Source organism: Psammomys obesus, unplaced genomic scaffold, assembly GCF_907164565.1.
Source record: "Psammomys obesus unplaced genomic scaffold, mPsaObe1.curated_primary_1811, whole genome shotgun sequence".
Taxonomy (NCBI): Eukaryota; Metazoa; Chordata; class Mammalia; order Rodentia; family Muridae; genus Psammomys; species Psammomys obesus.
In genome coordinates, this window is record NW_026596120.1 from 17,695,874 (window position 1) to 17,723,538 (window position 27,665).

The following is a 27,665-nucleotide window of genomic DNA, read 5'->3' on the forward strand; positions in this document are numbered from 1 at the left end:
AAAAAAAAAAAAAAAAAAAAAAAAAAAAAAAAAAAAAAAAAAAAAAAGAAAGAAAGAAAGAAAAGAAAACCAGCAACTGGCCTGTTCTACATGTCTGTATAATACCAGACCTTGAGCAGTAGGATCACAAGTTCAGAGTTGGCCTTGGCCACAAAGCAAGGCTGTCTAAAATAGAACAAGACAGTTTTTTCCATGTTTATACCATTTAGTAGCTCATGGAGAGACAATTGTGTTGTAAATTGAGCTGGTGAGGACTGAAGGTCCTGAGGGCTCAATAGTAAAGAAAACTGCTTTTCTAGAGGTCCTGAGTTCAATTCCTAGCAACCACATGGTGATTCACAACCACCATCTATACTGGAATCTGATGCCCTCTTCTCGCATGCAGCTGTATATGCACATAGAGCACTCATACACATAAAAAATAAATAAATCTTTAAAAAAAAAAAGGCTGTTGAGAAAGTGTTGAATTCTACAGTTACAGTGAGTTGGGGAGAGCCATGCCTTTTCTGGAAGCCTTCATATTTCCTGTCTTTTAAAACTATATTTATGCCAGGTGTGGTGGCGTACACCTTTAATCCCGGCAGTTGGGAAGGAGAGACAGGCAGATCTGTTGCGTTTTGAGGCCAGCCTAGTTTATAGATTGAGTTTTGGTACAACCAGGGCTCTGTTACACAAAGAAACTCTGGCTTGAAAAACAAACAAACAGAAAAAGAATAAAGGGGTTGGGGATTTAGCTCAGTGGTAAAGTGCTTGCCTAGCAAGCGCAAGGCCCTGGGTTCGGTCCTCAACTCTGGGGGAAAAGAAAGAAAGAATAAAAACCTATATTTATAGTGAAACCTTTCTCCTTTGAGCTCACTTTCACTTCCGTGTTTCTACATCTTTCCACTCTATTTTAATCTCAGTACTTTTCAGGCATTGTCTGTGGAAACCAGTTCTACTCTTACCCATTTTTCTTTTGGGTTAGGAATATTACTGGTTTTCTAGGGTCTGATCTGGGTTTAACCGGTTCTCTTTCCTCAGCCTCTCGGATGGTTGAGACAAGATGTGTGCACCAGTGCATCTGGCTTCTCTCACGGGGTTTTGTTAAGTCATATCTGAATTTTTCTTTTTTTTGTTTTTTGTTTTTGTGAGGCAGAGTTTTTATGCAGCCGTGGCTATCCTCGAGCTCGCTCTTAGATCATGTTGGTCTTAAACTCAGAGGTCTGCCTCGCTCTGCCCTCTGTGCCACCACCACCTGGTTGACTGGCTGATTGACTTATTTTAATTTTATGTGTGTGGCTGTTTTGTCTGTATATACATATATATGTATGTATGTGTATTGCCTGTGGAGGCCAGAAGAGTATGTAAGATCTGGAACTGGAGTTACAGATGGTTGTTAGCTGCCATGTGGTACTGGGAATTGGATGTTTTTCAAGACAAGGTTTCTCTGTGTAGCCCTGGCTCTCCTGGGACTCACTCTGTAGACCAGGCTGGCCTCAAACTCAGATCTACCTACCTCTGCCTCCCAAGTGTTGGGATTAAATTGGTGTTCTACCACTGTCCTGTGTAGGTAGTGTTACTAACTCCTGAGTCATGTCTCCAGCTCTCTTAGCACAGTTGTTAATTGAGGAAAAGGAGCATTTGTGAAGTGTTCTTTCATTACAAAGATGTTAGGAACCACAGGAACAGTGCTGGATGTGGCAGAGCACACCTGAAATCCCAGCACTTGGAAATCGAGGCAGAAGGCTGCATTCAAGGTCAGTGGCTACAGATGAGTTCTAGGCTACTGTACATAACATGAGACCCTGTCTTTAAAGAAATTTAAAAAAAATAAAGATAGGGCTAGAGAGATGGCTCAGCAAGTTAAGTGCACTTGCTGCTCTTCCACAGGGCCTAGATTTAGTTTCCAGCACCCTCATTGTCTAGGATCACAAGGGTACCTACACACGTGTGCATATATAAGTAAATACACAGACATACACACACAAATAGTAATAAATTTATATACTGTTACTAATTACATGATAAAATGGAACAATCATATTTAATAATAATATATTATTTATTATTATTTTGGTTTTTTGAGATAGCCTGTGTAGCCTTGGCTGTCCTGGAACTCACATGATATAGACAGGCTGGCCTCAAATTCACAGAGACCTGCCTGCCTCTGCCTCCCACGTGCTGGGCTTAAGGGCGTGTGCTACCACCTGGCTATTATTTTTTTTCAATAAAGAAAAAGAGAGATTGCTCAGCAGTTAAGAGCCATGGCTGCTTTTCTAGAGGACCTGAGTTTGATTCACAGTGCCCATATGGTGGTTCATAACACTAATTTGAGTACCATGGCATCCATTGCCTCTGTCACCCCCACTTTGTTTTGGTTTGTTTTGATTTGGTTTTGGCTTTTCAAAACAGATTTGTGCGTGTAGCCGAGGCTTTCCTGGAACTGTAGACTAGCCTGGCCCAAACTCACAGAGATCTGCCTACATCTGTGTTTGAGTGTTGGGATTAAAGGCATGTACCATTATGCCCAGTTGTTTGTTTTTGTCTGTTTTTTGAGACAGGGTCTCTAAGTATAGCCCTGGCTGTCCCTTAACTCAGTATGTAGATCAGGCTGACTCACGGATGTCCTCCTGCCTCTGCCTTCTGACAGCTGGAATTCAAAGTGTTCATCACCATGTCTGGCCTCTCAAAGATACTGGGCGTGCACATAGTTAGGTGAGCAGGTAGGCATGCAGGCAAGGCACTCATACACATGAATTTTAAGTTAAAAAGAAAGAAAAGAGGCCTGGAGAGATGACTAAGCACCCAGAGAAAAATGCCAGGCATGGCCAAGAATGTTTGCAACTTCAACACTAGGGTCAGAGACCCTGGGAACTCGGTGAACAGCCTAGCCCAGAATAATGAACTTTAGGTTCAGTGAGAAAACTTGTCTCGGGAATAAAACTTAAGAGTGAGTGGAACCTCGTACTTCCCTGTCGTCCTAAGATATACACATGGTTGTATGTATCCGTGTGCAGATCCACATGCATGAGAGCACGCACGCACACGCACGCGCGCGCACACACACACACACACACACACACAAATCTTTTGACCCAGACATAGTGTCCCAGCACTCAGGAGGCAGAGGCAAGTAGATCTTGGTGAGTTTAAGGCCATCCTGATCTACAGAGCGAGTTCCAGGATAGCCAAGGCTACACAGAGAAACCCTGTCTTGAGAAAAAAAAAAATTTTTTTTTAAATTCAGAAAGAAAACACAGGACAGAACACATTTTATCAGTTAGTCATACATTAATTACTAACTATATTTAAAATTTTTTTGGTGACATTTATGTGCTGTACTACTGCTGCATACTCAGCTTTATTATAGTTTGAACAGAAAGAAAACAAATTTATTTCCATGGCTGTCTTAGACACTTAACCCTTTTTGTATTCTCTCTCTCTCTCTCGCCCTCTGTGTGTGTGTGTCTATGTTGTGTAAAAAAACTACATAAAATATCAAATGTTACTTCTCTGACTCACAGGAATCCACCACTTCTGCCTTGAGTGCTGGGATTAAAGGTGTGTACCACCACACCTGGCTAATTCCCCTATTTTTGGATATTCATTGTAAATTTTCCATGCTACTAAACAGCTCTTAACATTTTGTTTGTTTAGGAGGGTGGTAGAGACAGATCCCAGGGATATATATGCATGCTAGACAAGTATTCTATCATAGCCTTTGTGCACCTTCCCTTTAGGATGGAGTCCTGGTCCAAACAGAACAGTTTTTTTGTCTTAGCACAATGCCACAAACACTATTGTTTTATCTCCCTGTTAAAAGTATGTTACCAAAGCTAATAGGATGATTCTTTTATTTTTTTAATTTATTCTTTGTGATTAAATACTCAAGTATGTAGAAACAATTTTGCCTTCAGTTCAAATTACTTGATATTCTGGGCTGGACAGGTGGTTCAGTGGTTAAGAGCACTGGCTGCTGCTCTTCCAGAGGACCTGGGTTCCATTCCTACCACCTTCGTGGCAATTCACAACTGTTTGTAACTTCAGTTCCTGGGATCTGGCACTTTCGAACAGAAATACATGTAGGTAAAGCATCAGTGCACATAAAATAAGTCTGGGGCAAGGGGTGTTAGAGACAGGGTTTCTCTGTCTTGGAACTTACTTTGTAGACGAGGATAGCCTTGAATTGATGGAGATCTGTCTGTCTGCCTCTGTCTCCCAAACGCTGGTGTTAATGGTGTGCACCACCAACGCCTGGCTTTGTAGGCCTTTTTTTTTTTTTTTTTTTTTTTCTTCTTTCTTTCTTTCTGAAGTTGCTTTATATTCTTCATACTTTCGGGGTGTTTAGGGGTAAGGGGCTAATAAGACTGTTTAAAGAGCATTGTTCAGACAGTATACATGTTGTAACAACCAAGAGTCTATATTAGGGATCTGTTTTGAGGTTGTTTACTCTTTGGGAATTGTAACTAAGGTTCAGGATGTCATCATTGAGACCATTGAAGATGGCCCATTCTTTCAGAACAGAGCCTCCTGTCTTTAGTGGTGGCACATGCATTCAAGGCAGAGGCAGCTGAATATTTGAGTTAGAGGCCAGTTTAGACTACAGAGTGAGTTCCAGGAAAACCAGGACTACATAGAGAAACTGGTCTCAAAAAATTGAGAGACAAAGAGACAGAAAGAAAATAGATTATGTTCTACGGGTTGAGGATATTTAAAAGAAATCACAAAAGGTAGAACTTTAAGCTGGCATCGTTTCACATGCCTGTAGTACCAGAGCACTTAGAAGGCTAAAGCAGGAGGATCGAGAGTTTAAGGCCATCCTGAAACCATTCTTTTTGAAAAAAATAAAAGAATCTTATAAGCTGGAATATTGATGAAGATTCTTTACCTTTGATTTTACAGTGGCAACCGTCTTCAACATTTGTTTTACTTTTCTTTGTAAATGATAATATGATTGTTCTAGACTAAAATCATCAGGGGACCATTGCCTTCCTCCCTCAGTTGCTGGTATTAATGGCATGTGTCATCATTCCTACCTCAACAGGGAAACGTCTTTTCGGATAGGTTTTTTTCTGGAACTTGCTGCTAGTTCAAGATGGTCTTGACTTCTACTTCTGAAGCCTCTACCTTTGCACTTCAGAGATTGTAGGCGGGAGGAGCTGCCGTGTCCAGTCTCCTGAGGTGCTGGACACTGACTCTAGGACTTCCTCAGTGGTGAACCAAGCACTTACCTTCTGCTCCACCCTCACCAGTGTGGAGTCCAGTCCCTCCTCAGAGGACCACTTAGATCACAGTCTGTTGGCATAGGGCCCAGACATGGGGTTTCTACCAGTTTAGTTGATTTTTAAGGTATTACTAAGTTTTTGTTAGTTTTACTTTGGATTGATACAGGGTCTATGTAAACTTACCTGGCCTTAAACTCAATATCTAGCTGTGTAGCTTTGACTCTTTATCCATTTTTGCAACTGCCGAAATTACATATTTGTGCTACCAGGTTTGCTCCTAAATTTTAAGAATCACTACCATATACTTTTGGAACTGGATATATTTTGTTTTGATTTGTTTTTTGTTTTTTTTTTTTTTTTTCCTAGTCAGGGTTTCTCTGTGTAACAGAGTCCTACCTTTCCCTGATTCAATTTGTGAACCAGGCTGGCCTTGAACTCACAGAGATCTGCCTGTCTCTGCCTCCAATGGAATTAAAGGTGTGTGTGCATGCAGGGCTTTGGAACTTGATATGTAATCTACAGAATAGCAACCTTGTTTCTGCTTTCGAGTTTGTTAGAAATGCGGCCTTCCAACCCAGGTGTTTTCAGTTACTTTATAAACATTTTAGAGAAGTTTTATTTGCATAGTGAAGCTTAGAAACAGTGTTTGAAAATTAACCTTTTTACTTAGTTTTTTTTTTTTTTTTTTTAAGACATACATGGCCTCTGCCCTTTCTGGAGGTTCTAGGACAATTTGGGGTATTGGTGTTGTTTTTTTTGTTTTCTTTTATGTGTTGTGTGTATTTCTTTTTCTGGGTTTTGTATTTTTGTTTTTGGTAATAGGGGTTGGTTGGAGACAGGGTTTCTCTATGTATCCTTGGCTGTCCTGGAACTCATTCTGTAGACTAGGCTGGCCTTGAATTTAGAGATCATCCTGCCTCTGCCTGCTGAGTGCTGAGATTAGAGGTGTGCACCATCGCTGCCCAGCTCTTGAGACAGGTCACAGTCTTGGGGGAACTGCTTCTATCTCCCTGAGGATTAAATGCCCGTGCCACCATGCCCGGCCTCTTTTTTTTTTTTTTTTTTTTTTTTGAGACCAAGTCCTACTTATAGCCCTGGCTGGCCTTGCATTTACTATAAAGCTTGGTCTCAAACTTGAAGCAACCCTACAACTCTTTCTTAACCTCTAAAGTACTGGTAGTATAATCATGTATTGTCGTGCTTGGTTTATTTGGTGTTTTTAATTGAGACTCATGGTTAGAAGATGGCTTAGTGGGTAACAGCATTTGCTCCAATCCTGACATCCTGAATTCAGTTCCTCAGAACCATATAGTGGAAGGAGAACTGACTCCCACAAGTCCTTTTCTGACCTCCATAGGCACACCAATGGCATATACCCACATTTATACATGTACATGCTCATATAGTTTATTTATCTTTGTTTTATGTATGTTGGTGTTTTGATTGCATGTATATTTGTTTGAGGGAGCCAGATTCCCTGGAACAGGAGTTACAGATAGTTGTGAGCTGCCATGCGGGTGCTGGTATTTGAACCCCAGTCCTCTGGAAGAGTAGCCAGTGCTCTTAACCACTGGGCCATCTCTCCAGCCCAGCTCATATATTGTTTAAAAATGTAATAAAAATATCAAATGAGAACTGGTCTACTCAGAGCTAAGAACCACTGCATTGGTGTAGTTAGATTGCTGCCTTTGCTGTCCTTGCAGCCAGATAAACTCTCCCAAGTATGAAAACAGGACAGCGAGAAGAGTTGTTTTTTTGTTGTTGCTGTTGTTTTTGTGTTTTCCAGTTGAATGAGTAGATTTCATGTTTCATTTTCTGATATTTTTACTAAAGGTCCTAATGAAAAACAATACTGACATTCTGATGGGTTCTCTCTCCTAGGCACAAACTGTTCAGGTTGCTGAAGTTGAGCCACAGTCACAACCACAGCCTTCACCAGAACTTTTGCTTCCAAATTCTTTGAAGCCAGAAGAAGGGCTTGAAGTATGGAAAAACTGGGCTCAGACCAAGAATGCTGAACTAGAGAAGGATGCTCAAAACAGATTGGCCCCCATTGGGAGTGAGTGTTTGGGAGGGGGCATGGGATGTGTCTAAAATATAAGAAATGGAAAAACAGGCAGTTGCATTCCTGGTTCTGAGGACTAGAGAATATACTTAGAAGTATACTTTGTGTCATGATGAGTAGTATACAGTCTTCACCCTGTGAAATGAGCAGGATTTATGGGATTTCCACAGATAATTTAGATCTGTGGGTTTCTAGACTCAACAAGACACCAAAGAAGAATGGCTTCTTGGAAATGCCAGTTCGTTATGTTTAAAACCTGTCTTGCAGAGCTGGAGAGATGTTAAGAGCTCTGTCTGTTCTTCCAAAGGACCTGGGTTCAATTCCCAGCACCCACATGGCAGCTCACAACTGTTTATAACTCCTTTTCCAGGGCACCTGACCCCCTTACACATGCAGACAGAATACCTGTCTTGGTTTGTGCTCCCATGACAGTGTGGCTTTTGTATTTTTCTGCTTTAGTTCTTGGCCCTTAAGGAAAGGAAATCTATTGGTGTGATAGCATAAAAGCGTATGTTACTGCATTAATAGAGCAGTTCTGATCACAGATATAAGTGGCCTTTCTAGTCAGAACCCTGATGGGCAGTATCCTTTCTGAGCTCTTTTTTCAACAAAGTGAGCCACCGTTTAAGACGTCGATATTGCCAGGACTCCTATTCACCCTTAGGACTTGTGTTGTAGGGCGCCAGTTGCTACGATTCCAAGAAGATCTGATCTCCTCTGCTGTGGCTGAGTTGAATTATGGCCTCTGTTTAATGACACGGGAAGCTCGGAATGGAGAAGGCGAACCATATGACCCAGATGTACTCTACTACATTTTCTTGTGTATACAAAAGGTAGGAAACAGGTTTTCACATGAAGCTGTTTGAACTTTGTTGGCACTGAATGATTTAACATTAGTCCAGTTTTCAAAAATGATAAGAAATGAACAAAGAACTGGTAGAATGAATGCCTTTAATTCCAGCACTTGGGAGGCAGAGACAAGCTGATATTTGAGTTCCTGCTGGCCAAGCTACATAGATCCTGCCTTTTTTGTTTGTTTTGACACAGTTTCTCTGTGTAGCCCTCGCTGTCTTGGAACTCCCTCCGTAGACCAGGCTGGCCTCCAACTCAGAAGTCTACCTTCTTCTGCCTCCCACATGCTGAGATTGCAGTCAGGTGCCACCACTGCCCACCTTTTTTTTTTGTTTGTTTTTTTAAACAAAGGCCTATATATTTACTATAGAAAAGAATATGTACAAGTAAAAATATATAATTCTACCACCTAGAAAATCATGAGTTAAAATATTTAATAAAGGCCAGCCCTTGAAAGTGCTTGCTGTCCAAGCCTGGTGACTTGAATTTGATCCACTAAACTGATAGTTAAAAGTATTTAATAATTTTTTTTGTTAATTACAGAGCATTTATTTAATATATTTTGTTAAAGTAGGTATATAGTTTTCATGAAGTTAGTCAAAATCTAGTGTTCTAGTATAGCTTTTATTGTATCTTACATTAATGCAAAATCTATGTTTAAAGGAATATGGGTAAAGTTGTTTACAAATCTCCTTAGTTTTTCAGTTTTAAAAGATAAAGGGTAACGGGAGTTTAGAGGATCACAGGTAGATTCTTCACATTTCAAGGTTCTGGGGTAGTGTTCCACAGTGAGATGGTTAGAAGGCTTGCTTGTTTGTTGAAGCTTACTCTGTTGACTGGTTCTGAGAAAAGTCAGCCTCCTAGTTTATTTAGTTTTCCTTCTGATACTAACCCAGAATTACCTGAATTATTCATAGAAGCAGTTGTAGTATAGTATTCTCCATTTACAAAAAAATGTTAAGACATGCATGTTATGAGGCTGGAAAGATGGTTCAGCAAGCTAAGAGTACTTACTGCTCTTACAGAGGATCTATGTTCAGTTCATAGCACTCACATGGTGGCTCACAACCATTGCTAACTTCTGTTCAAGGAGATCTAATGCTTTCTTCTGACATCCAAGGGCACTAGGCATGCATGTGGAAACCCTCATATATAAATCTAAGCAAAATTAAAGCTGAACATGGTAGTACCTGCCTTTAGTCCCAGCACAAGGGGGTAAGGGGAAAACAGAGGCAGATAGGTCTCTGAATTTAAGCCCAGTGTGTAATACTTTGTGAGTTTTTAGACCAGCCAAGTTACATAGTGAGACTCTATCTCAAAAAACTGAAGAAATTTTAAAGAAATGCATGTGTTTCCATAATACTCTTAACAAGTACATGATCCCAGCTTATTTGTTATTTTTTTCCCCCAGACAGGGTTTTTCTGTGTAGCTCTGGCTGTCCTGAAAGTCTCTCTGTAGACCAGGCTAGCCTTGAACTCACAGAGATCCATTTGCTTCTGCCTCCAACACCCCCCACCCATGAGTTTTGCTACAATACCTGGATTATGTGTAATACTATTCACAAAAGATCCCTCATTGATTCAGCTCTCAATAGTCTCATGTGATTGGAGGTGTGCTGTGGAAATGACAAGCTGGACAAGTCTGACCTAATACCTTTTTTTTTGTTAGAGAGAATGGGAAGGGTAAAGCAGTGGTAGTAGTGAAGAAATGTTTTGGTTTTCCAAAGGTTTTACTCCTGAGACTACCAATAACATTTGTTAATGATTTTCTTTTAGTATCTTTTTGAAAATGGAAGAGTCGATGACATCTTTTCTGATCTTTACTATGTTCGTTTCACTGAATGGTTACATGAAGTTCTGAAGGATGTACAGCCACGGGTCACTCCACTTGGTAAGAGCTTCCCTAGTCTTCCAATTGTTTTCTTTTCTACTTGGGCGTGTGTGTGTGTGTATGTGTGTGTATTGCATTTTTTATTTTGCCTGCATGTGTATCTGTCTTTGGGAGGGTGTTGGATTCCTTGAAACTGGAGTTAACAGAGACTAGTGAGCTGCCATGTGGCTTCTGTGAATTGAATACTGGTCCTCTGGAAGAGCAGCCAGTGCTCTTAACCACTGAGCCATCTCTCCAAGCCTCCACTTGGTCTTTAAGAAGGTGGGTAGCTAAACAGGGTGTGGTGGTACACACCAGCACTCAGGAGGCAGAATCGGGGATCTCAGGAGTTACAGACCAGCTAAGGCTACACGGAAAGATCTTGTAAAAGAAACAACTACCAAAAAAAAAAACCCAACAAAAACAAAAATCTGCGCAGCATCTGTGGTTGACACAATTACAGGGGGAGGGGTATGATAGAGGCAGCAGTGGGAGTCTTTGCTCCTTTCTCTGATAAGAGGAACACTGTCACCACAGACCCTTGCTGACCTCGGTGTGCCAAGTGACAGACACTTGGGGCTGAAGAACTGGCAGTGGTACAGTTACTAACTTTTCCTCTGGTCCAAATGTATTAATTAAAATAAGAATCATGGCCAGGAATAATAGAATGTACCTGTCTTCAGAACTGGTAGAGAGCCTAAAATAAAATACGAAGATTGCTTGAGGCAAAAGACCTTTGTGGGCAAAATTTTAGTACCATATTATAATAAAAATTAAGTGAATGAAACTTAGAATCATTGTTACCTACTCTCAAAACATTTCAAAACATCATTACCTCCTATCAAAAGTACTGAAAGATGACTCAGTGGGTAAGAGCACTTGTTTTTGCAGAAGACCCAGTTTCTATTCCTGGCATTCACATAGTAGCTCACAACCATCAAGCTCTAGGGGAGCCAATGTCTTCTGGCCTTGGAACTGAAATTACAAATGGTTGTCAACCATGTAGATACTGTAAACCACTGAGCCATCTTTCTTTTTTTTTTTTTAATTTTATGTAGATTAGTACTCTATCTGCGTGTACACCTGCACACCAGAAGAGGACATCACATCCCTGTGTAGATGGATTGGAGCCATCATGTAGGTGCTGGGAATTGAATTCAGGACTTCTGAAAGAGCAGACAGTGCTCTTAACCTCTGAGCCATCTCTTTAGCCCCTAATTTTTTTATTTTTATTTTTCCAGATAGGCATGTTAGGACATGCCTTTAATCGCAGTGATTGGGAGGCAGAGGCAGGCTAATTTCATTGAGTTACAAGTCAGTTGTGCCTACATCAGAATACCCTGTCTATTTATTTGTTTGTTTGTTATACAGTTTTCTGTCTGAAGGCCAGAAGAGGGTACCAGATCTCATTATAGATGGCTATGAGCCATCATGTGGTTGCTGGGAATTGAACTCAGGATCTTTGGAAGAATAGTCAGTGCTCTTTTAAATTTCTGAGCCATCTCTCCTGCCCTGTCTTTTTATTTTTAAAAATAAAAATTTTATTTTATGCCAAGAACATCAGATCTTGTTCACCTTCCTACATCAGTCCTTCCCTACCCCTCTGAATGGTTTGATTCCCGCACTTGGGGATGACAGGGTGAGAAGAGTTTGAGGCCAGCCTGGTCTACAGAGTGAGGTTAAGTATTGCCAGGACTACAGAGAAACTCTGTCTCACAAAACTAACAAACAAGCCTTGTTTTTTAAACTGGCATAATGATTCTTGACATTCAGGAAGCTGAGGTAGGATACTTTTGAATTCAAAGCCAGCTTAAGCTATGTATCAAGACCCTGATTCAAACAAGCAAACAAAAAAATTACAGCATTGCATCTGTAGAATATAGTTATGGGTTTATCCTAAACCAGCATCCTGGATAATATTTATGTCAAAAGAATACAAGTTCTCAGGCTAGAAAGAGATGGCTCAGCAGTTAAGAACACTGTCTGTTCTTCCAGGGGTCCTGAATTCAATTCCCAACAATCACACAGTGTCTCACAACCATCTATAATGTAATCTGATGTCCTCTTCTGACATGCAGGTAGAACACTCATACAGATAAAATAAGTATATCTGCAACAAGGGGAAAAAAATACAATTTCTGTTCTTCCAAAGGTCAATTCCCAATAGCAATATGGTGGCTCATAACCATCTTTAATGAGATCCAGTGCCCTCTTCTGGTATGCAGATGTACATGCAGGCAGAACACTGTATAAATAAATAATAAATCTTAGCTAATTATGTTTTAAGTAGCCTTTTTCTCTTGGTAGTTTTAGTGGTTCAGGAAAACTGAGGAGGAATTACAGAGAATTCCTGTATGTAAAGCTGGATATGCTGGTGCATGCCTGTAATCTCAGCCCTTGGGGGATAAAGACAAGGATAATCTGGAGTTTTAAGTGCAATCTTTAGTACTGAAATCCTGTGTGCATTGAGAGAGAAATTCCCATTGTCTAATGTTTATATTTTACATCAGCTCTCATTTATTTCTTAGTATCCATAATAATGTATCCATCCATAATGATGGTATCGGTACAGAATGCTTATGTGTATATGGCATGTGTATGCAGGTACCTGCAGAAACTGGAAGAGTTTGAGTCTTCTGAAAGTGCAAATTGTATTCTAACCACTGAGTTATCCCTCTATCCCTCCAAAATGTTTATTCTAAAAATCTGTTCTCCATTTATTCATCCCTCATTTTCCCAAAGCCTTTGGCAACCATTGATAGTTTTCTAATCTCCATAGAATTGGAATAGTTGCTGCTGCTTCATTGATTGATTGAATGACTGGTTGGTGGTGTCTCATTGTATAGTGAGTCCTGGCTAGCCTGGAATTTACAGAGATCTGCCCACCTTTGCTTCCAAAGTGCTAGGATTAAGGGCATGGGTCCCCATGAAACACACATATCCACTTGTCTTTGACTCCAAAGACAAAAAAAAGTGTGTCATCCTGCCCCAATTGGAATTGCTTTATTATTTATTCTTTTGTGATTGATTTTTCATTTAGCAATGTGCATTTAAAACTTATGTGTGTTTATTTTATAGTGTTTTTGTTTGTTTGAGGCAGGGTTTTATATATCCCAGATTGGCCTCAAAATACATAACTCAGGGTTACTGAGTTACTGATCCTTCTGCTTTCATCTTCCAAGCTGTGGGTTTACAGGTGTGTTACCGTCTCTAGTATAGATGGTGCTGGAAATCGAACCCTTTGTGCATGCCAGACAAGCACTCTACCAACTAGAGCTACCACCCTGGTCTGTTTGTTTTTGCTTTTTAATTTCTTACTATTTTTTTTTTTATGTGTGTAGGTGTTTGGCCTGCATGTATGTCTTGTGCACCGTGTGTGCATGTTTAGTGACCACAGAGACCAGAAGAGGACATCATCCCCTAGAACTGGAGTTACAGCTATTGTGAGCCACCATATTGCTTCTGGAAATAGAACCTAGGTCCTCTGGAAGAGCAGCCATTTCTCTTAACTGCTGAGCCGTCTTTCCAACCTCTTTAAGACAAGGTCTCATGTGGCCCACACTGGTCTCAAATTTATTATGTAGCCTAACTTTTTGGTTGTTGTTTTGGATTTTGTTTTGTGTGTGTGTGTGTGTGTGTTTTGTTTTGAGATTGGGTCTCACTACATATCCCTGCCTGTCCTGTAGCTCACTTAAGTAGACAGGCTGTCCAGAAACTCACAGAATTGCCTTTCTCTGTCTCCTGAATGTAGGGATTAAGGATATGTGCTACCACTGTTGGGTAAAACTTTGACTTTTGATTTCTCCCAAGTGCTGGTTTCACAAGTGTTCATCACCATACCAGGTTCTTTTGTTTCTTTGTTTTTAAGATTGATATTTATTTATTTATTTTTTAAATTTTTTTAGGTTCATTTATTTTATGTAGATGAGTGCTCTATCTTCATGTACGCCTGCATACCAGAAGAGGGCATCAGATTCCACTCTAGATGATTGTGAGCCACCATGTGGTTGCTGGCAGTGGAACCTCAGGACCTCTAGAAGAACAGACAGTGCTCTTAACCACTGAGCCATCTCTACAGCCTGGAGATTTATATTTATTTTAAATTATGTGTACAGGTATATGCATCTGAGTGCAGGTGACCACCAGCATGTGCAGGAGCTGAAGTTACTTGCAGCTATAGACTGCTAGATGTGAGTGCTAGGAATTGAACTCAGGTTCTCTGGAAGAGCAGTGTGTGCTTTTTAACTACTGAGCTATCTCTCCAGCTCCTTCTCATTCTATTTTAGTACTTAATAAGTCTCCATTTATGGAGATTACATTTTGTTTACCCAAGTTTTAAAAGGCATTAACTAGTAAGTGCTCTTAACCACTGAGACATCTTTCCATCCTATCAAGGTTTTTTGTTTGTTTTATTGTTGGTTGATTGGTTTTTGAGATAGGGTTTCACTGTGTAGCTGTGGCTGTCTTGGAACTTCCTGTGTAGACCAGGCTGGCCAAAAACTCAAAAGGTTCATTTGCCTCTGCCAAGTGCTGGCTCATGTCAGGTTTTGTGTCTGTTTGTGTGTGTACAGATAACTTCAGTGGAACACACAAGAGATTCCAGAACACACAAGAAATTCCAGAGCTATCCAAATATGGTAAATTTAACTTTGACAGAAGAGGAATTCAAGTTACAGAGGAAAGATAGCCATTTCAATAAGTGATTTTAGAAGTAGGCGCTCATGTTCAGAAAAGTTATTTAAACTCAGTCCTTAAATTTCCACAAAATTAACTGAAAGTGAGTCATATACTTAAATATTAAAAAGGTCTATAAACTGATACCTTCTGCTGGACTTTTTTTCTTTTTTAAAATGATTTTATTTTATGTGCATTGGCAGTTTTGGGTTTTGTTTGTTTTTCTGCACATATGTTTGTGTGAGGGTGTCAGAGCTCCTGGAACTGGAGTTACAGAGTTGTAAGCCATGTGGGTGCTGGGAATCAAACCAGCATCCTGTGAAAGAGCTGCCAGTGCTCTTAACTGCTGAGCAATCTCACCAGCCCCTCTACTGGACTTCTTAAGCACAAGATACTCACGTAGTACACACACATACATGCAGGCAAAATACCCTTACACTTTAAATAATGAAATCTTTGGGAAAAAAAAGAAAGAAAACTGGGGAGATGGCTCAGTGGGCGGACTGCTTGGTTCACAAATATATAGACCTGAGTTCACATTTCCAGCACTTATGGGAAAAAGCTGAATGTGGGCTGTGATCCCATCATTGGGAAACATGCAAGCTACCCATCATCAGTATAGCTGAATTGATGTATTTCAGGTTTCAGAAAGAGACGCTGTTTCAAAATACAGTGTAGAAAGCAGTTAAGACACTGATTTCAACTTGAGCCTCTACACATGAGTGTACAGGCATGCATACACATTAACAAGAGAAAATCAGGTTAACCTTTGATTTGGTGGTGACTTATTAAGATATAGTTCCAGAACTCAATCTGAGGGAGAAAAGCTAGTAACAAGAACTTATATAAATTTACAAGTTGTGGGGCCTAGAGAGATGTTTCAGCAGTGAAGAGCACTGGCTGCTCTTTCAAAGGATCTGGGTTCAATTCCCAGAACACACATGGCAGCTCACAACTGCTAACTCTTAAGATCTGACACCCTCACACAGACACACTTGCAGGTAAAACACCAATGCACATAAAATAAAAATAAATTTTAAAATACATACTAAATTTTCAAGTTAGTCAGCTGCAGTGGCAACTATAATCCCAGCACCCAGGGAGGCAGAGGCAGTCAGATCTCTGTGAGTTCCAAGCCAGCCTACAAAGCAAGTCCAGGACAGCCAAGGCTACACAGAGAAACCCTGTCTCAACAAAACAAAATAAATTACAAGTTGTGGTAGGTCAGTTGTTGAGAGCACTTGTTGTCCATTTTGTTTTTCTTTTTTGGGTGGTGTTTTTTGTTTATTTTTAGATTTTTTAAAACAAAGTTTCTCTGTGTATCTCTGGCTGTCCTGGAACTTGCTGTGTATACTAACCTGGCCTTGAACTCACAGAGTGTCCCCTGCCTCTGCCTCCTGAGTGCTGAGATTAAAGGCCTGTGCCACCCATAGCTGCACTTGCTATTCTTACAGAGGACCTAGGATCAGTTCCCAGCACTCACATGGTGGCTCACAGCTGGCTGGCTGTAAGTCCACTTCTATGAGACTCAATAAATGCCCTCTTCTGGGTTCTGTAGCTATCAAGCATGCATGTGGTTTACAGATATACATGCAAGTAATAGTTTAAAGGGAAAAAAGGTTATAGATAATCAGTGTATGTTAAAAAAAAAAACAAACCAAACCTATTGTTCTATTTTATCAGTAAAGACTCAGAAGCCAGATGCTGGGGTGAAAACTTACTAGTTCAAAGAGACAGAGAAAACACCCAGCTGACCTTCCTACTCAGCTCACATGCAAAAGGAAAAAGCCCAAAACCCTTTCTTCACGCTGTCTTAAATACCCTTCAATTCAAAGTCCCTTCTTTCTGTTTAATCTGTATCAGCTGTTACTTGCTCCACCTCTTGACCTGGGCTAACTATTCTGTTTTCAGAAAGCTTTTGGGTTAAAGGTAGTGTGTGTTAGGGCTGAATCACACCATAACCACCTGTTTACCATAATCAGAAAGTTCTTAGATTAAAGGTGTGTTTTAGGGGTTCTGCGGAGGGGCCATGGTGAAGTGTGCAGGGTTGGGAATGAGGGGATGGGCGTGCGTGGTCTTTCTCGTCTGCTGTCCTGTCTGTAGTGTATTCATGGAAAACTTGTAGGAAAGGAAATTCTACGAATTCTATGTGCGTACCGGAAATACCCAGAAGACAAGCAGCTGTCCTGTATAGCTACCAACCTGTGCAGCCCTGACGAGCGTCTACAGTAGCCAGTCACCCCACTCACCAGCCTCCCTTGCCACTTCATTCATTGATCAGTTGTATGAGCGCTGGGTAGGGCAGCCACCGCTTTTTTTTTTTTTTTTTTTTTTTTAAAGGAGTGAAACTATTTAAAATGAACTGTTGGCAAAATCTTCAGCCAGGCAAATTCTCACAGCCCAGCAGAATTCCTGAGTGTGCTATAGCCTGGGCTATGGTTCACATGTGGCGGGAGGAGGCGGTAGGGAAGTATAAGGCAAAAGAGTTCTGCCAAGGACTAGCTTAGATGAAGGAGCGGCTGCCAGCCCTGGGGCCGTAGTGCCCAACGATGGAGTGAAGCACTCCCAGTGCGCTTGGCGCCTCTGTGGCTACACAAGGAATGGGCGTCTTGACCTCACCCACTTTGAGAAAACAGGCTGAAGAGTAAAAGCGTTCTAGAGTAGCTCCTGTCCCTGGTGAGCTGCTGGCCAACTGTCCGTAGATCACGGCACTACATTTTGCCCTGATTAGCCCCAGACAGCTGTGGACCCGGTAGCTCTGCTGTAGTGCTCGTTTCTCACAGCTCCTGGCCATCCCTCATCTGCAAAGCAGCTCTGTTACATAACAGTCCTTCAGGAAGGTGTCCCACCTGCTTCCCCGAAGCTAAGGTCTGTTCTGTGTCCAGTGTGATTTTCAACCCTTGTCTTGTCTCCCCGGCTTGACAAATGTTGCTGATTTAGCTTTGAAACCTCAGCCTTAGGCACCAAGCTAATACAAAAATCTACTTTTGTTCTTTGGAGTCTAGTCTGTTTCCTTCTCTGATATGGCATACTTTATCATTTGTACTCTGATTTAACAAAAAAAAAGGTGTGTGTGAGGGCTGAGCCACACCAAACAAGAAATAGGTTTTTACAGTTCACAATTTTGGGGTTCATGATGGGATCAAAGATTCTGCAACAGTTGTATGTCTTGCCTATAGACTTGGCACTACTGTGGAGTTTTAAGACAGGAGAAACACTTGAATCCAAGAGTTTTGGACCAGGATGGGCAATGTATAAATAAAGCTTGCAATTAAAAAAGAATTTAACTTATTTTTGCAAAAGATAATCTTAACAGGATGAAACAAAACATGATGGTGCCTCTAATGCTGAGTATTTTGCAGGTAGAGACAGGGGTGACAACTTTAAGACCAGCCTGGACGACCTAACTCAGTAGGGGAGTGTTTGCCTACATGCACTTGGCATGTAGGCAATGCCTCCCCCCAAAAAATCAAGAAGTATTTAATGCAGATACCAGAGAAATGGTTTAATAGTTAAATAAGTGCTTACTGCTTGTGCATGGCATTTGAAACCTCACCTATAGGTACATGCAGACAAACACCCATACACATAAAGTAAATCTTGGGTGGGTGTATGTGTGAGAGAGAGAGAGAGAGAGGAGGAGTGTATATACCAAAGACTGTAAGGGTGATCTTTTTCAGGGTGTGGAGATGACACAGTTGGTAGATCACTCACCTTGGAAGTACAAGGATGGGACTTTTATACTCCAGAACTCACTTTAAAGTGCCAGGGCATGGTAATGTGTGCTTGAAACCTTTGCAGGGAAGACAAAGATAAGAGGATTCCTGGGGCTTTCCACCTAATCTTTATAACGTAATTGGAGGTGTCTAGGCCATTGAGAGATCCATTGAGAGATAAACAGCATTCCCAAGGATGACATCAGAGATTGTCTTCTTCATACCACAAACACTTGCACATAAGTATCCAAACACACATTATGGACACATACATACATACTTTTTGTAAAAGCTGTCAAGGTAACGCTCAGGAGAAAGGCAAGTGTATCTCTTGAGTCCAAGGCCACCTGTAAAAGGAACTTGTATTCGCCAGTTTTAATTGCTACTGTAATGGAGGGTTATTGCCTTCATCCACTAACTCTAGGTCTTGTCCTGGAAGCTTCTAGGCTCCATACACTCTCCAAGAACTAGAATATTTTCAGCCTCTGAGACTTAATGTGTAGTAAGCTCACCCTTTTCTTTTTTTCTGAGCTCTCGGCAGGCTAGTTCAACTCAGCTGTCTGGCTAAAACTCCTCTCCCAGCTAATTTATTCAATCTGGCTTTTCTCTTGGCCTCTGAATTGATCTGCTTGGGCTCAGACTAATTTCAGCAATCTGTTCTAATCTTCTGGCTCCTTCTCATTCTCTGACTCGTTCTGTCTTCACTTGTATCTAGTTTTTTCTCTCATTCAACCTCTCTTTGTAAAATTCTCCTGGTCAAAGTCGGTCATGGTGGCACCTGTAATCCCAGTGCTTGAGAGGTGGACCTCTGTGAATTCGAGGCCAGCTTGGTCTAAAAAGTCATGGCTTGTTAATACAAAGAAACCCTGTCTCGGGGGGGGGGGGGGGGCGACAAAAAACAAACAAACAAAAAAAACCCTGTCCTGGTCAGACTGCCTCCTCTCTCATTCTCTGTGTTCCATTAAGTGGCATCCCTTTCCTCTCTGTTGTGGTGTGAGATAAGGCATATCCTATTCTGTGAACTCTTTCTCTGATTAATCACTTTTTTGTCACTCAATTAAACATCACTTTTCAGGCATGGCTGCTTCCTTCCACAAACTAACTTTACCGTCATTGTTTGAGATTAAACATGTGTACCACCACACCTGGACCTAAACTTTTCTTTGCCCGAAACTTGCTGTATACCAGGCTGGCCTTGAACTCAGATCTGCGTGTCTCCTGTCTCCTGGATTAAAGGCATGTTTGTATTCCAGCCAGATCACACAGACCTAGAGGTCTTTGAATGTGATCTCTTACCAGAGCAGCCATGTTTTGAACTAAAATTCTTCTACAGCTAGCCTGGACTCTGTAGCCAGTAGCCAGTTCCAGGACAGCCAAGGCTACAGAGTGAGACCCTGACTCAAACACATTAAGAGAGAGAGATATTCTAAACATGTATTTGTAAGGGAATTAATTGACTGGTTTTCTTGTGTGGGTGGGGTGCTAGGGATCTGACTTCATGCATACTAAGTAAATGATTTCCTGTGGAGCTAGCCCATTCCCTACAATGTTTTTGTTGTTTTATTTGCTGTTTGTTTGCTTTTGTTTTGTTTTTGGGACAGGATTTTTTCTGTACAGCCCTGAAACTCTCTCTGTAGACCAGGCTGGAATTAAAGGTTTGTGCCACCAACCACCAGCCAAGACAAAAGTCTTAGCAATAGGAGTGCTTTGTTGTCTAGGCCTGGTGACATTTAACCCTTGGAACACTTATAATGATGGAAAGAAGAGCTGACTCAAGGGTTACCCTCTGACCTCCATACATATGACATGGTACATATCACACAGTAATAAAGAATTGAAGAGATGGTTCAGTAGTTTTAGGAGTACTTTATGTTCTTCTGAAGGACTGGAAGACCTACACTGCATAGCTCACAACCAGCTACAGGGTATTTCTGCCTCTTTGGGCACCTCTTTGTGCAAACACACATACATAATATTATTTTCAATGATTTATTTGGTTGGTTGTTTTGCTTTTATTTTTTATTTTTTTTTTTTGAGACAAGGTTTCTCTGTAACAGCCCTGACTGTCGTGGACTGGCCTTGTGGACCTGGCTGGCCTAGAACAGGATTTTTTCTGTACAGCCCTGGATGTCTTGAAACTCTCTCTGATCCTAGATCCTCCTGTCTCTGCCTGGGATTAGAGGTCTGCACCACAATAGACGTTTGTTTGTTTGTTATTGAGGCGGGGTGTCACTCTGTATCTTTTGCTGGCCTGGAACTTATTATATGTGCTTCAAACTGTCCTTGAACTCGAGAGATTTTAATACTTTTACCTCCTGGGTTCTAGGACTGTTATTAATTTTTAAGTTGTATGTATTTCTGTGTGGGTATATGCATGCATATGTAAGTGATCATAGAGGCCAGTAGAGGGTGTGGTCTGATCCCTGGAGTCATAGACTCCTGTGAGGCAGTCAGCATGGATGTTGAGAATCAAGTTCAGGTTCTCTGGAAGAGCAGTAATTACAGTATGTGCTTTTAACTACTGAGCCATCTCTCCAGCCCAAATAAATGAATCTTTTCTTAACAAAGTGCAGAAGATTACAAGTATAATATGTGCCACTAAGATGTTTCTAGAATGAATAAAATTCAAAACAGCATGGCACCAAGTGCTTTCCAGATGAGGAGCAGTGAGAACTACCATTTATCATTGGTAGAAATGGGAAAGGGACTGACGTTAAGGTTGTGAGCTTCACCTTTAAAGGCTGAGCCATCCCTTCAACCTAGCACTATCATTTGGAGGACAACAGAAATAATATATTCCTATATTCTTTTTTTTGGGGGGGGGTCTAGTAGAATCGGGCTTTCTCTGTTTAGTCTTGGCTGTCCTGGAATTTATTCTGTAGGCCAGGCTGGCCTCAAAAGCAGAGCTCCTGCCTCCTCTGGGGTTAAGGGCGCGCACCACTACCACCACCACTGGCTTTATTCTTAAATTCTTGTGTAACTTGTTTTTATTTTACTGAAACAACTTAGAAATTTAAGTCCATGTAAAATACCTGAATTTTAATCCTGGAGTTACCATTTGTTAAAATGTGTGTTGTTTCAAGTTATTTCATTTTTTATTAGTGTGTTTTGTTGTATATACATACACACGTGACCTAGTGTAGGAAAAGGCAGGACAAGCTGCAGGAGTGGTTCTCCTGCCACTGCATCTTAGAGATGGGACTTGGCAGGCTGGTGAGGCAAGTGGTTTTACCCTGCTGAGTCACTGTTTTGGTCCTTCTTAAACTTGTTTTAAAAAAAAAACAAAAAACCCTACTGTTTAGGATCAGTGGAATGGCTCATGGCTCAGTGGGTAAACGCATTTGCCTCCAAACCTGAAGACCTGAGTTTGATTTCTGGGACCCTGATAGAAGGACATAGGTGTGTCCTGACCTTAACATGCTTACACATGTACATTTTGGTTTTTTAGGCAAGGTCTATAGCAGACTTGTAACTCACAGAGGTCTGCCTCTTCTCCCATTCCCCCACTCTAAAGCCCTCCCAAGACAGGGTTTCTCTGTGTAGGCTTGGCTGTCCTGGACTCACTTTGTAGACCAGGCTGGTCTCAACTCACAGAGATTCGCCTGCCTCTGCCGCCCAGAGTGCTGGGATTACAGGCGTGTGCCACCACTCCTGACTTAGATCTGGCTCTTCAGTGCTGGGATTCTCCCAGCATACAATGCACTTTTGCATTCATACACCAGGAACAACGAAATGTTTTTTAAAATTACCTGAGTTAGGCCTGGAGATGACTCAGCACTTAAAGAGTACTGGCTGCTCTTACAAAGGATCTGAGTTTGTTTCTCTAGTGCCCACCATTTTTAACTCCAGTTCTTCCAGACCTAACGCACCTTGCAGGCACCAGGCACGTGTGTACATACATAAGTACATGCATGCACACACACAAAACAACATACCTTCATGCAAAAACACATAAAAGAAGTAAATAATGAAAATTAAAGTATTAGGGTTCTGTTTTATTTTATGTATCAGTGTGTTCTAGGTACATAGGTTACAATATACTAGTTGTTAAAAATGGAGTTTTGGAGAATAAGAAAGGACAAATAAGTAAATTCAGTGCTATTAAAAAGTACAGCCCAGATCTGGACTTTAGATTACAGGCATGAATCACTGCATCCAGCTCACACATTTCTCCTCTTTCCCTCTTGTTTGTATGTGTGAGTGAATGTATTTGCCAGCACATTTTGTAGCACCTATGTGCAGGCCAAATGACAACTTGGGAAAATCTTTTCTTTCCTTACACCATTCCACCATATCAGCATTATGTTGGTCTATCTGAATTAGTGAAAATAAAGTTTACTCACTGAAGTTTATTGTGTTCTTTAGCCCATAGTTTTAATTTTTCTCTGCTTGTTTGTGTTAGTAATTTGTGAAACGAATTAGCCATTGAAATTGTGTGTGCAGTTCTACCAATTACATCCCTTAAGCTTAGTTTATTATTTTCTTTGTCCATCCTTGATTTTTTTTTCTAGTCGATATGGCACTTGAATTAAAATAGTTGATGTGTAAGGTGTATGTGTTCCAGGTCTCTATGCCCTAGATGCCCTGAAATATGGTCTAAGGCTGGAGATTTGATTCTAGGCTTTTGGCACTTGCTGCCCTCCCCTGTCAGTGGACTGGGGAAGGGGCATGGGAGGAGATGAGGGAGGCAGGAGGGCGGGGTTGGGAGAGACAAGGATAGGGGCTACAGCTGGGACACTAAGTGAATAAATTGTAATAAATAAAAAATTATACTTTTCAAAAAAAAGTACTTGTTGCTATTGCAGAGGACCCAGGTTCAGTTTCCAACACCCACATGGTGGCTCAAAACCAAGTGTAAACTGTAACTCCAGTTCCAGGGGATCAGAAACCCTTGTCTGACCTTCACAGGCACCAGGCATTCACATGACCCACATATACATGCAAGCAGAGCACTCACTTCCATAACATAAAAATGTATAAGCAGAGTTTGGGTTGTATATTTATTTTACTTTTTTAAAAAAATTTATTTATTATACATACAATATTTTGTCTGCATGTAAGCCCTCACACCAGAAGAGGGCACCAGATCTCATTATAGATGGTTGTGAGCCACGGTGTGGTTGCTGGGAATTGAAGTCAGGACTTTTGGAAGAACAGATAGTGCTCTTAACCACTGAGCCATCTCTGCAGCCCTACTTTACTTTTCTTAGGCACAGTCTTTTCCCTCTAATCATTGTTGACCAGTGGGGAGGGGGAATATTTTAAGTAGAAACATTATAGAAGCTTCCCCAGAGCAGCAACAGCAGTGCTATTGGTATCACCTTGAAATTTAGAAACAAGTAGTCATTATTAGGTCCTACTCAAGAAATTTGATCGCGACCCAGGGGTCTGTGTTTGACTAGCTCTAGATTATCTGGCCACATCTTAGGGATATTTGCCCTGTCAAGACTGTGTTCCTATGTAGTCCTTGTCATTTCTGGTCCCAGTGTTTGAGGACCTCTACCATCCAGTTGTTGCAGTGGTGTTTTATTCCACCTAGGCTATGTGCTGCCCAGCCACGTGACTGAAGAGATGCTGTGGGAATGCAAACAGCTTGGGGCACACTCCCCTTCCACACTGCTGACCACCCTCATGTTCTTTAACACCAAGTAAGTGCTCTAGAAGCTTCAGACATAGCTACAACTTTCACCTACCCAGTGAAGAGTGAAACACCAGGAGGACTTCTGGGTTCCTCCAGCATATTTGAGAAATTCGGAGCTAGTTTGCGTTCCATTGGACTGCATTCTTGTGTAGTGAATGGTAATGGGCAAAGACCTTGCCAGCCTCCCTTCAATCCATTTTTATATGGTTCTTTCTCTGGACAATGTGCTTGAACATGGCCCTACCCAGATCCTGGGAGTGGGGATTGGTTTGTCTGAGTCACTGCTGGGCAGAAGGTGAGTCATGGTATCCTCCTGGCACCCCTCTTTTTGCCCTGCTTGTACTTGTGGTCCAGGTACTTCCTGCTGAAGACAGTAGATCAGCACATGAAACTAGCTTTCTCCAAGGTCCTTCGACAGACAAAGAAGAGCCCCTCAAATCCTAAGGACAAAAGCACGAGTATCCGATACCTAAAGGCCCTCGGGATACATCAGACTGGCCAGAAAGGTAAGGACAGGAAACAGGAGTGACAACAAAAACTGTTTATCCTGCCCTGCCTTTGTCCTGTAGAATGAGTGTGCAAGTTGAGGTTGTCTGGAAAGAAATTGTCCACTTCCTTCTCCTTGGCCAGAAACTGCAAACATTTCCCATAGAATTAGGAGTGCCCAGAGAACACAGCCTTCTCCCTCCTGCTCACTGTCCCTGCCTCATCCTGTCTGTCTTTACCCAGTACTACTTCATTGGATTGACTGAATGTCTAAAGTCAATATCTAGGTTTGCGCTATGATCCCAGGTGTGTCCTGTATGTGTTTGTTTTTAATTATTTTTGTGTCTTTACACCCAAGCACATGGTTGTCCTTACACAGGTGCCTCCGTATAGGTGATCAGAAGAAACTTGAAGGAATTAGTTTTCCTCTTTTTTCCCGTTGAATCCTGGGGATTGAACTAATTTCTTTTGTTGGTTTGTTTTGTTTTAATAGTTACAGATGACATGTATGCAGAACAGACAGAAAATCCAGAGAATCCATTGAGGTGTCCCATCAAGCTGTACGATTTCTACCTCTTCAAATGGTGAGGAGGCTTTCTATACTGTGTGTGTGCACATTTCTGGGTGTTTGTGTCTGTGTGCTTGTGCGTGTGCTTCTTTTTATGGGAGGATGGCCTTAAACTCCTGATTCCAGACTGGAACTACAAAATGCCTCCCTGTGACAAGATTTACAAAGGAAAGGTGCCTCCGGTGGTGGTTCCACATGCCTTTAATTCCAGCATTTGGGAGGCAGAGCAGGCAGGTGGATCTCAGAATTGGAGGATGGCCAGGGCTACATAGAGAAACTTGGTCTTGAAAATAACAGCAACAGCCAGATTTGGTGACGAACCTTTTTAATCGCAGCACTCTAGAGAAGCAAAGGCAAGATGGAACTTTGTGAATTTGAGGCCAACCTGATCTACAAAGAGTCCAGGACAGCCAAGGCTGCACACAAAAACTGTCTCAAAAAACAAAAACAAAAAGAAAGCAACAGCAACAAAAATAATAAAGATGCAACAAAAATAATAAAGATGCAAAAAAAAAAAAAAAAAAAAACCAAAAACCAGATACTGAAAGAGAAGTGAGGGGTGTTGCTGTGGTTTACAGTTGATTGTCCAGTATGGGACAATCTAGAGTGCTGGAATTAAATGTGCTCTACCATGACAGGCTCTGACAGTGAATTTCCTAAGAGGAGGTATAAAGATACAAACGCTTTTTTAAAAAATCATATAACGAACATGGTCCGGTATCATTCTGGCTCAGATTTTGTTACTGCTACCATCAGCATAGGTGGAGGGATATTTCTTTCAGGGTCTGTTTTTTTCTTGTTCTAGGAGGTTGGTATATCCTCTTCTTGTCAGTGTCAGAAGGAGCATTTGTTGTTATGGGTCTTTTTGTTTATACTAGAATAAAAACTTGAGTGATTTCTCACTGCAAATAACCCTTACATCATGAGCAAACCTCTCGTGCACTCACACTGCTGGTTCATGTCTGCTGCCTTTGTCCTGTAACCATGCTTTGCATCCAAGGAAATGTGAGTTTCACTTTATTGGGCACAGCAGTTCCAATTGAGCATTTCCAGATTGCAAGATATGTTTTGGGACCCTTGATAGTGAATAGAAAACCATGTGATCAATAGCTGGAGCTAGATCTAGATGCTGAAGTTTCTTCAAGTGGGATACAGATAGATTTAAATAGTTCAACCTGAGTTGTACAGGCAAGTGCAGTGATTGATTCAGCTTGTTTTATAAAGGACAAAAGAGGCAGCTTGTCATTGTTCCTGGAATGGTGGGTGAGTACATGAACTCCACAGCTGTGTTAACATCTCCAGATCTGCTGCCTCAAGAACTTTTCATATAATTTTTGTTTGGGGGCTCAATATGGAAGGGTTAAAATTGCACTACTACCCATCTTTTACTGAAATATTCTTCAGTCCCCAGAGCGTGAAAGGCCGAAATGACACCTTTTACCTGACACCTGAGCCAGTCGTGGCTCCCAACAGCCCAATTTGGTACTCAGTCCAGCCAATCAGCAGAGAACAGATGGGACAAATGCTTACCCGGATCCTGGTCATACGAGAAATTCAAGAAGCCATTGCCGTGGCCAGCGCAACCACCATGCACTGATGTGCCTCAGCCACCGCAGAAAAACACCCAGGAAAAACCAGACTGACTTTTACACTAAGGAAGAGGCCTCCATCCCCCCACCCTTTTTTTTAATTTGTAGTTATGCTTTTCAGGCTACTTCTGTTAAAAATGTAAAGACAATGTTGCCCCTTTGCATCTTCAGAAGCCTGGGCAGACCCCTCGGTTCATAGACTGGGTTTTCTGAGAGCCAAGTGTCCTAGGAAGTGGCTGGCTTTTTCTTTCTCGTTTTTTCTTTTGTCTGGGGCATGGGGAGAGGGACTTGGACTGTGGAGAGATAGGGTCTTCCCATTCCTCAAGGAAAATGGAGCTGCTGATAAATCAACCCTCTTGGGAATCTCCAGCTGACTTTCGCTCTGGACCGGCAGACTTTACTGACCACTCAGAGACACTTTTTTTTTTTTCTTTCATGTTCAGACATAAACTTAGCATCTTAATGGAAGAAAAATGAGGGGAACTTCATTTATGATTTTATTAAAGACAATTTCTATTACACCCTTCTTTATGACAAGTGACATAGATGTTAAAGTAAAAACTTTACCATGCCTTTTTTTTTTTTTTTTTTTTTTTTTTTTTTGGCCTATCATTGAGGCCTTAAACCTGAGGCTCCTGTGCCTGATGGAATTCTTGTAACATACACTTGTGTATCATATAAAGATACCACTCTTTCTCTTATGTATTCTTATTCTAGTTGTTTATTAAGAATGACAAGCACGTCTTTTCAACAAGCTAGTGGATAACGTGTCTTTATTTGGGGGAGGAGCTTTGTTTAAAAATGGAAACAAGACTTAATTGGGCCGGGATCCTGCGGGGGAGGAAGGCGGGGAGGGCTGGGACAGGAAACTGCCTTCCTGCAGGAGGCCCAGTAATGCTGCGAGCACGCCCTCGTGCCTGCCGGCTAGCTCCGCCTCTGAACGGGGCGTGGCACCCAATACGCATGCCCTATGGCCTCGCGTCAGGCACGCACGTCGCGT

The 27,665-nt window shown here is 41.5% G+C and overlaps 1 protein-coding gene across 4 annotated transcripts in view; it reads left to right on the plus strand.

Moving 5' to 3' along the window:
- Positions 1-27,419, plus strand: part of Qrich1 (glutamine rich 1) — a 47,994-nt gene extending 20,575 nt beyond the window's left edge. For all 4 annotated transcript variants that reach the window (XM_055629914.1, XM_055629915.1, XM_055629917.1 and 1 more), the window contains 7 exons: positions 7,086-7,263; positions 7,948-8,102; positions 9,898-10,012; positions 23,921-24,029; positions 24,377-24,528; positions 25,002-25,092; positions 26,481-27,419. In XM_055629914.1, the coding sequence (XP_055485889.1) occupies positions 7,086-7,263; positions 7,948-8,102; positions 9,898-10,012; positions 23,921-24,029; positions 24,377-24,528; positions 25,002-25,092; positions 26,481-26,673 (993 nt within the window). In that variant the 3' untranslated portion in view covers positions 26,674-27,419. The remainder of the gene's footprint in view (positions 1-7,085; positions 7,264-7,947; positions 8,103-9,897; positions 10,013-23,920; positions 24,030-24,376; positions 24,529-25,001; positions 25,093-26,480) is intronic.
- Positions 27,420-27,665: the final 246 nt, after the last annotated feature.